Below are 10,948 nucleotides of genomic sequence, written 5' to 3'. Positions count from 1 at the left end.
TCAAATCACGGATTGTCTCAGCATACACTATCTGCTTAAGATGTCCCCATAGATAAAAATCAAGGGGCGTTAAGTCAGGGGATCTGGGCAGCCACTCCACGGGACCACGGCGACCAATTCACTTCCGTGGCAGTTGTTCATCCAACCATTGACGGACACCAAGTCTATAGTGTGGAGGGGTCCATCGTGGTGAAAATAAGATGGGAAAATGCCGTCAGCGTTCAGTGTGGCAGGGAACACAAAGTCCTGCAACAGCATCAGATACTGTGGTGCAGTTAAGGTGTTGTAACTGAAAAATGGCCCAATGATGCGGGTGTCCCATATGCCACACCAAACCATCACCTTCGCTGGACTATGTTCTCGACTCGGGTCAACCCAGATCGGATTTGCGTCACACCAGTGTCAACAATTATGTCGATTAACCTCCCCGTTCAAAGTGAGATACGCCTCGTCACTGAACAGTATGCCCTTGACAAACGCAGGATCCAGTTCGTGTTGTTCAGTAGCCCACATGCAGAACTCCAACCGGCGATCAGGGCCATCCTCGTTCAGTTTATGTTGCATGTGCAGCTTGTAAGGATGCCACTGATTGGTATGCAATATCCGGATAACGGAGGATTGGCTTATTGGACATGCTAGGGACACACGACGGGTACTTCGTGTAGGACTTTTCACAAACGACGCAACAACCGCCGTTGCAGTTTCGTCATTGGTGGCAGTCTTTGGTCGCCCACTACGTGCCCTATCTTGAACAGAGCCCGTCTCTCGGAATTTGGTGATCACGTGAGCCACCGTGCTGTGCGATACCGGTTCTCTGTCTGAGTGCCGTCGGTTGTAGTCAGCTGCTATTGTTCGGTAGCTGCGTTCCACTGATATAAGGATGATTTCGATCTTCTGTTCACGTGTCAGACCTATTTTAGATCACCTGGAACAGAGAGAACTAGGTCAGTATCAAGGTAATTTTCCACTTTTGAACATTAATAACTTCTAAACTGTACAAGATAGAAAAAAACAAATTACACCACTAAATTTCTTAGCTCAAGCTAGTGTTACTTGATGTGACATACACTTTTCCATTTTAAAAAAGACTTGAATCCAAAATGGCGGATTTCGAGATGGAGGCCATGAATGACATACACTCCAAAAGTTGCAGCCCCTCATCAAACCTCTTTTCCCATCATCACTTCTTACTTTTCCCGTCGATTTTAAAACTTATGCAGGTGTCCAAGACATTTGACTCACCCTATATATATAGGCGGAAAGCATCGTCCTTTAGAAATACATAGATATCAAAAATATCTTCCTAGGTTAATTAGGGTCTGAGTTATTGAGGTTTAAATTGAGTCACATTAAAGAGCGACCAGAGTATGACTATTTCCACCATTAGGCGGCTCAAGGGCCGTAACTCTGTAATGATACATTTCCCGACATATGGTCATATGAACGATTTTGCTTGTCTACCCATAAGGAATCCACCTCTGAAATTTTTCCGTACCTTTTTGTTACACCCTGTATATATGTGTGTTCGTGCAACAATAAGTTCCCAAGAATATAGATTAATTCAATTTTGATCTTAATCTACACAACAAATGCTTTTTATGAAAGCAAGGAGCCTGCGAGTTAAAGATGGTTAAAGACCGTAAATAAAATTGAGGATCTGAATTGCAGAACATCCGAAGTCCACCGGAGTACCTTTTTGTTTTTAGAAGAAAGACAAGAAGATTATACTTGGAATGCTATTCTGTTTAGCTGAAATTATTTTGATTTTTTTTTTTAAAAAAGGTTTTGACTTGGACTTACGTATTATGCAAGTGAATATCCCTGAAACATAGATGCTAACATAAAAAACAGAAAACGATAAATACGAAGAAAAAGAGTGGACTTGGGATGTTTTGTAATTCATTTTTTCAATTCAAACTTCAAATGGAACTGGGGTAACTCGCAGACAATGGCTGACTTAACACTTTCATAATAGCTGGTGTAATGGCTGGTTTAAGAACACAATTGATATGGCCTCTGTAGCTAAGTAGACTCCCACCCTTCCCCCCTTAACATTGGATACGGAAATGAAAAACTTATTTAGAATTTGATTGTTGATTCCAGTATATTTCAAGCATCACTTCTCGGAATCTGGGCCTGTGATATGTCGATATATCGCTATCATCGATATCTATATTATCATATATCAACATTCGATATCGCAAATATATGGACATGAATATAATCATTCTAAATTTTCGATATCGATATTCGAGGAGTGGGGATGCGAGGTATAAAGGTCCCTTAAGACTTGCGATGGATGAAGAAATTAAACTTACTTTTTGCAAGATTGTTTTCTAATCATAATATCTTTATTACCAAACATTGCAATGTAAATACATCCACTTGCAAATTTGCAATATTATATGATGTAATTTCTTAGGAGCTAGAACTTTTTTGTTCCCTGAAGAAAGAAACAAAAAATCACGTGGAAAAGCAAGTACTTCGAACTTTGAACTAGAATTTACCGTAAGAAAGATTTTTGTTTCTCTTCCTTGGAGATTTCCATCCCTTTTTTCCTTTGGGACCGCTAATTGACAAAAGGCGCACACATGATCGCTATATGCATTTATGCTCTGAGGCAGAGTCAGAGATTTAGAAAAGGAAACGACTTTTTAATAATAATAATTATTATTATTATTACTATTATATTATTATTATTATTATTGTTATAACAATGGGGTTTACAACTAGGGTCTTGTCTCTTTATCTTGCATGGGAAGGCCGCAAGTCTGCTACGCCACTGGTGTCCCCTATTCTGTATTTGTCTCTTTTTCGTTTTTTGTTTTTGTGCTGTTAGGCTTTTATATGAAACTTTTATATTATGTAACTTTTTCTTTTTATGAGTTTCTTTTTTCGGGGGGGGGGAAAGAGAGAAATGCTTTCTTCTGATAATTGTTCCTTACCATTCATCTTGTTTGAACTGCTTAAGTAAGTCATTTTGTAACTTTTGATGTCATCCAACTCCATCACAATAATAAAATTGTCATTCTTAACAATTTGTTTTATTCCCTTATTTGAAGTTTGCCACACTGATATATTTGTGACAAAATTGAGGTTTTGTCCAACGCCTTTCGAATTCGCAACCAACCCAACCGCCGAGTTTTTTGGGTTGCCTGCTATTGCAGGAAAAGGAGAATAGCAGGTGGTAATGCACTTTTGGAGTCGTGTATACAAGCATCGGCGCCCACAGAGGGGGGCAAGAGGGGGCAATTGTCCCTCCCTCGATTTTCGAAAAAGGATAACATTTATAGATTCTTCTGCTGACAATACTATACTTTTAAAATCAACATTCACTAAATGATTAGAGTAACAAAATTTAGTCCCAGCCCTCGCCAAGTGAACTTTGTGGTGGACAAACACCGTGTGCCTGGGTTTTCTCGCGGTTCTCCCGTTTCTTCCCACTTTCTTCATTCCACCATTTAATTCATTACTCATGATCACCGTCTCCTTTAGCCTAACCGGCATAACCGTGGGACGTAAAACTCAAAGGTTTCATTTTTCAAGACAATTTTAGTATTTAAAAAATGAAATGAAATGAAACATTTAAGCTTGATGTCCCACGTTTATGCCGGCTGGGCTAATGAAGACAGTGATGATGAGAAATGAATGAAATGGTGGAATGAAGAAAGTGGGGGGAAACGGGAATACCCCGGAAAAACCTACGCACATGGCACAACGAAGTTTACTTGGCGAGAGCTGGGATGGAAGCAGGGACCCTATGCACCAGAGATGAACGCTCTCCCACTGAGCCACCGTGGCCTCTAAAAAAAAGTTTGCAATAAGTCATGAACCTACTTTTGTAAATTGCGCATTATTATTATTATTATTATTATTATTATTATTATTATTATTATTATTATTATTATTATTATTATTATTGAAAACATGGAGGATTTCTCGTGATAGGTGATGAAAATAAACTGCAAAAGGGTGTAGGCCTGTGCTAAGATACTGGCTAATACGTACAGTTTTACTCGAGAAACACTAGGCATTATTTTATGAATACGAAATCTTGTTTAAAAAGTAAATCCTACCCTCCATTTTTTATTCTTAATAGTTAATTCATTATTTTTTTATTAATGTATCGTTACAAAAAAATATAGTTACATAATTTTTGTACCGGTACTTCTAAACGTGTAAAAATATCCAAACAATTTAAATGAATCATAAAACAGGATAAATCTCTTTATATTATCTTAGAATCTCCTTGGTGTAACTAAATATCTGTATTCCACATAACTTCCAACAGGAACTGTAATTTCTCAAATGATCAGTGAGCTACATGCTTCGAACTTATAATGGAAAAGTCTACTCAGCTTCTTATAATCCGTATATACATTTTGTGTCTTAAAGCAAAGTTGTACAACAAATTTGCTTATTATGTCTTCTAAACCTTAATATATTTTTTTTTTTTTTTGTTGTTGTTGTTGTTGTGCTTATATTACTTTGCTTTCGTATTTGACATAATTCAACGATCTGAACACCTGAACTTCGATGATAAATCACTGCGAGTTGAGAATTTAACGAAATTCAAGTAGTTTGATTGTTTGCTAACAGGTGGCACCATCAAACACATATGTCTCACTTTTCATGCGGCATCTAATAGCAGTTCGGTGAACCAACATTACAAACAATTTTAGTTGAAAATTTCTTTGTGATTTTTTTTATACGTAAAAAGTAATCAAATTACAACATTATTCTGGCAAATATCAGACCAGACGCTGGAGTCATAAAATCACTGGCTTACAGCAAGGTTATCTTAATAAACGCCCTGCGCTAGAAGTGTGCGCGGAAAATGTATCGCTATCCCCAAGTCCATAGTCGCAAGCAGACTGCCAGGAAACGCCGGACTATAGATAGTCTACTCACAGGCTTATATGATTAGTATTAACCCTTTCTGATCTACGTATATGTTTAGTTTTACTTTTAAGCGACGATAGGAGAGAACTATGAACGAGGAATGTGAAAAAAAATCTCGAGATTTCGATGAATTTACACGTTGCATGGCTCCTACATAACCGAAAAATCACTTTTGTGTGTACGCCTAGACGCCATGCCGTTTAACGTACCTGGATCAAGTTTCAAGTTTTCTTATATATGATTTTCCATGCTATTTTTAAAAACATGTATCTTTCTATCCCTAAAAGTAGGGATAGTTTACTGAAGGGTTTAAAAATTAAAAATTAAAAAAAAAAAAAAAAATACGTATTTTCTTGGCTCAGCTCAAACGATTTTGTTCATATTTCGTAAATCATTGCTTCGTTGACAACCCTAAAATTTAACATAGTTTTTAAATTTTTTAAAAAAAATTCATAAAAGTTTTACTCTTGGGATTTTCTTTTTTTGACGATTTTGTCAGAACGATATGGGAGATTTTGATTTACTCCCATACATTCCAAAACGTTTCATTCAAACGAACCTAAATATTTTCACAAACAAAATAGGGGGAGGAAAAAGGTAAAAGAAATCAAAGGAAAGAGGAAACGAAGATTATACTTTATTTCTGGTGGTCCATTTTGGAAGATATTTTCAAAAATTACTCACGTAATGAGGTTTTTTTCGCGCAGTTATCCGATAAAGCCTATTATAATTTTGTTCTTATCTTTTTAAATAAACGTTTCCTTGATAGTTGCAGCATGACATAATTCAATGTGTATATATATATATATATATATATATATATATATATATATATATATATATATATATATAAAAGAAGAAGAATAAAAGAAAGCTAATGCGGTGACCTGTATCTTTCATTTCAATTTTATTTTGATAGGAAGAAATGGCAAATTCATCACACAGATTCGTTTTATGTTAATTTTATTGATATGGTAAAAATTTTCAAAACATTTTCCTTTTTTAAATCGTCCTTGGTACTATTATATAATTGAATCTATTAACAAATGGTATTATTATTATTATTATTATTATTATTATTATTATTATTATTATTATTATTATTATTATTATTATTGGTATTAGTATTACGTGATCAAATATTATTGACGATTAAGATTTTTAATAGTAGCTAAACATTAATCAATAATTACGGTGTGATTTAATGTTTATATTAATAATTTAATAATTTAATAATTAATTAATAATTGATTGGTGCAAATGAAATGTCCGTTGATATAATGTGGGGCAACTCATCACATTAACACAACAAGGAGATTGAGTAAAATTGCACGTTACAAACTTTATAAAATTTTAGCAAAAAGTTTGGGCAATCAATCACACAATCAAGAATTACCGGTAATGCGTTATTGAACAGAATCGCATGAAATTGAGCATGGAGAACACACAGTTGGGAGGAATCTTTCTTTACGAAATCAAACTGAGACATTCTGCATAGTGATGAGCGCAAGAGTCTTGGTCTTGCAGTTTGTGCAAGAGTCTTGCATGCAAGACCAAGACCAAGACCAAAGCTCTTACGCAAGAGTCTTGCATAAGTACCGGTATTACTTTAATTTTATTATAGAATTCAGAAGGAAGGGAATAAATCATTAGATCTTTCACTTGAATTTCTTGGCTTCAGTAAAATGCCGCTGGAATGAATGTGTTCCCAGTAGTTTTTGCAATCTGTGTGAGTCGATCTTCAATGTAGCATACAGCTACAGTGTATAGTTTTCTGAATCGGTTGTTCGCGTTTTCTGTAGTTATTACTCGTTTTCAAGCCACAGGTGTCATCTTGTGCTATGTGAGCCTTATGGTAGACAAACACCGTGTGCGTGGAATTTCTCGGGGTTTTCCCGTTTCCTTCTACTTTCCTCATTCCAAAATTGCATTCATTTCTCATAATCACCGTCTCCCTTAGCCTCGGTGGATAATCGTGGTTAGTATTTCATTTGGTGACGTGCAGTTTCTCACGGTGCTCATTATCGAACAATTTCACACGGTTCTGTTTATCGGATTAATCATTCTGCAGGTGTCGTGCATTCACACGATCAACCTGTCAATCATTTCATTCATCCTGAAAACTCTGTCACATGGAGGGCACAGAACAAGTGTCAACTAAGTAAGAACAGAAAAAAAGCAAATACAAGTTAAAATAAATACGAACAATTGCAATTATTACTAGAGGAGGAGAGCTTAGGAAATGTTTCACTTTTACAAAAAGAATAATTAAAATAACCGGAAATTAAAATAACTAAGAACAAGACAGAACAAAATATAAGCAAACAAAAGTTATAGTAAAGAAGGAGAGAAAATAATAACATAAACAATATAAATTGAAATAAATAAGAAAAATAACAAGAACTATCGCAAATTGAAAGAGATGAAACCAGAAAAGAATAACAGATGAAATAAATAAGAACTGAAAAGGAACAATCAAAAATTGTGATCATTAGGATAGAAGATAGAGTAACCACAAATTAAAATAAATAAATAAAATAAGTAGCACATCAGAGAATTCTGTCAGGAAGTTAAAAAAAAAAAAAAAAAACGTCGAACTCAGCTAATGGTTCACCTGAGCCAAAAAGAATCGAGCTGATGGCTCACCCCAATCGAGCCGGCTCGAGCTATGGGCTCAGTTGAGCCGAGTCAACCCGAGCCGATGGACTTGTTTCAACCCAGCCTGCTCAAACCATCGGCTCAATTGAGCCGAGCCGATGGTTCATCCGAACCGAGTCGACTCGAGTTGTTCGTTCAGTTGAACAGAGTGCAGAGCCGTTGACATCACTACTCGGGTTGGGGTTCTGCTTGGGCTAACAATTCGACCGTGCAGATCTCAGCTTTGATGGTAAGAACTACAGTATATACTTATATTGGTGCTCACGACATTTGAGGCTGTCTCGTTATAAAAATATATTGTCGTGTCGTTATCGCGCAGTGTATCCTCTCGTGAGCAACATTGAAAGTATTTAACATTATTGCTTCAAATCTCATGGTTTCACTTTTCAGTCTAATCAGGTCATGATTTCAAAACGAGTTAAAATGAGTTGAGCGAGCGTGCTATTTATCAAATTCGACTCGAGAAAATCACCTTTGACTGGACTCGAAACTCCAATTATATTTGAGTAGAGTTTCAGCTCGACTCGTGACCATTCTTAAGCTCAAGCTTCTCAGGCTCAGTTTAAAGTCCACGCTATTTTCCTAGTTTCTCGAGGATTAATTGCAATCTGTAGTCGAGATGGATGTAAGTTGATTTTCTACGCTTCTCCGGATTGCAATTTTTAATCTCTGTCTCGCAAAAGCATGAAAACTACGCGTCGCATTTGTTTTTAGTACAGTCGCAAGCTTCAAAATACGTGGTGCACTCTTAGGTAAGCTGTGCTTTAACTTATTGCGCCAACCCTCCACTGGATTGTTTGTTCTGTGTGTTTGATCGTTGCAGTTCTATATTTCTCTGAATGTTTGGAATGTCCATCCATTGTTCAATGAAATAATCGTTTAACTCTTCGATTTTCTGGCCAGATGAACAGTCCTCCATGACGATGAGCCAAGCTTCATCGATCCTGCTTGATGATATTAATGCAAAGGCACTACACATGCGAACATGATGGCGTACATCTTCACTGTGGAGGTATCCTCTGACGAGACTTAGAAAGCTTCCACCAGATGCTGTGCTTAAAATGGTAATAGCAGCCAGACACCTGTGAATTAGGAAACACCGTACGCAATGCATTGATTGCTGCAAGCTCAAAATCCACTTTCAGTACTCGAGAGTCGTTCTGGCCGTTTGCGTGTTACTTGCCACTATTGGAATTTCGTGTTACTTGCCACGGTTACCTTATCGCATATTTATCTGTCTATGACAGCGTGTCCGTTGCCACGCACCTGCATCTAGATTTGACCTTGAGGGGGTGGGAGTAATTTTCCAAGCAATTTTCAAAGCAAGACAATCACCTGAAACACAAGAAACAAACCAAACTTCTGATTTAAGAAATAGGAACCTTTTTACATTTATGCGTGTCACAAAACTCGCACAAAATACAAGAAACAAAACAAGATTCTGATGAAAGGAGTATTCTTGCAAATCTACACAAACAATTGAAGTTCTTCAGTAATTAGAGCGCTCATTTTGCCGCCTGAAAGCATGGAAGAACGCAATGATTTATATATTACATCACATTCGATCCATACTCATAGATGGTTCCAATAGGAACCTTGTCACTTGCGCGTCGCACGTCATAATGATTATGATTATAAACATTAATTATTTACAAAATACAACAGCATGTCCCTTTTCTTCTTTATCAACTATTGCAACTTTTGTACATAACTCAAACTTCTGATACATTTTTTTTTTAAAATCACAGCCTCTTCTCAGATTCTCGATAATTCGTTGTATTCTCTCGTCAAGCTATGGAAGATACTTTCCTTCTCTTTTGCGGTATACCTTGCACTTGGTGTCTCGTAAAGGCATGGAAACTAAATTTAGCGTCTTCCTTCAGCACCTTTACTAAAGTATGTGCGGCGAACGTTTAGATATTGTAGCGTTCAATTTGTGGTTCCATCCTTCCACTACGTTGTTGGTTCTGTGTCTTTCAGCACTGCAGTTCCAAGTACTTCTTTTAATGACAGGATTTTCTAGCCACTGTCCAACAAAATAATCATTAAACGCTTCAACCTTGGTCCCAGGTGGACAGTCCTCCATAATAAGTAGCCAGCTATCATCAATATACTCTAGGGGTATTAGGGCCAATGCAGCACACATCCGGATATGTCGACGCACCTCCTCGTTGTTAGTGTAGTCTTCTACAAGGCCAAGACTTTGCACTTTTCTCCATATGCTCTTGGCGAAGTGGAAGTTACAACCTGATATTTCAGCGTGTGGGAATGGAGCGTGAAGTGCATTCATTGCTGCAGTTTCAAAATCTAATCTGCACACTTTTGGGTCTCCAACCCAAACTTTAAGAAAAGAGAACAGTTGATTGTAGGTGACCTCCATTTTATCTGGCAGCAAAGCATACAGAACAGGTACAACTGACGTAGACTCATGTACGCTCCCGATGTCTGCATATACCGTGTACAGCTGTGCAGTGTTTGGGGCAACTCTTAAAAGTTACATCGAAAAACCACTGTTCACTGTTCCCCAGTGCTTCGCGGAGACCCTCGTATGCAAAACAAAGAATTCGTTGCCCGTCTCCCAATTTGTCATACTGCAAAACCGAAGTGCCATCTTCAAACAGGAGAAAATCATCTGGAAAACATATATTGCTTGGTGTAGGTGTGCCCTGATTGATACCCAAAGATTCCCTTCTCGTTTTGTTCAGATTATCTTTTCTATTGCTGTACAAAGGAATTGCAGTGACCAGATCCAGTCCCTGATTTATCGGTACAACCATTTCCTCTTGGAAGATCATACATACAGGCGTTAGGATTTTTTCCCGTGCCCTCTTCTTGCAATTTGCGAGGCGCTTTCGTATCTTGCAAGCCGCCACATCCGGAATGCATGTGTGGTCATGCTGCACTGTAGCAATTTTACCTACTGTCCTAACTAGTGATGAGCGCAAGAGTCTTGGTCTTGCAGTTTTTGCAAGAGTCTTGCATGCAAGACCAAGACCAAGACCAGGAATCCCAATGCAAGACCAAGACCAAGACCAAGACCATACCTGCGAGACCAAGACCAAGACCAAGACTCTTGCGCAAGAGTCTTACACAAGTACGGTACTACTTGATTTTTTTATAGAATGTAAAAAGGAAGGGGAAAAATCATTACATCTTTCACGTGAACTTCTTGGCTCCAGTAGAAATACCGCCGGAGTGAATGTGTTCCCAGTAGTTTATGCAATCCATGTTAGTCGATCTGCTCCTGTAACATATAGCTACAGTATGTCGTCTTTTGAATCGGTTGTTCACGAGACGACCAACAGCATAATTCTATGAATTGTTACAAGCTATAATAACTTCAGTGTCTGATTTACTTTGGTCATCATTTGATCATTCACGACGGCCC

The 10,948-nt window shown here is 37.5% G+C and overlaps 1 protein-coding gene across 1 annotated transcript; it reads right to left on the bottom strand.

Moving 5' to 3' along the window:
- Positions 1–9,451: 9,451 nt before the first annotated feature.
- Positions 9,452–9,940, bottom strand: LOC145692221 (uncharacterized). Its single transcript, XM_081767517.1, has one exon. It carries the CDS (start codon positions 9,938–9,940, stop codon positions 9,452–9,454), a length of 489 nt encoding a protein of 162 aa, XP_081623643.1.
- Positions 9,941–10,948: the final 1,008 nt, after the last annotated feature.

This window comes from Thermobia domestica, chromosome 8 (genome assembly GCF_964235325.1).
Source record: "Thermobia domestica chromosome 8, izTheDome1.hap1.1, whole genome shotgun sequence".
NCBI lineage: Eukaryota > Metazoa > Arthropoda > Insecta > Zygentoma > Lepismatidae > Thermobia > Thermobia domestica.
This window is presented reverse-complemented; position numbering and strand designations above follow the sequence as displayed.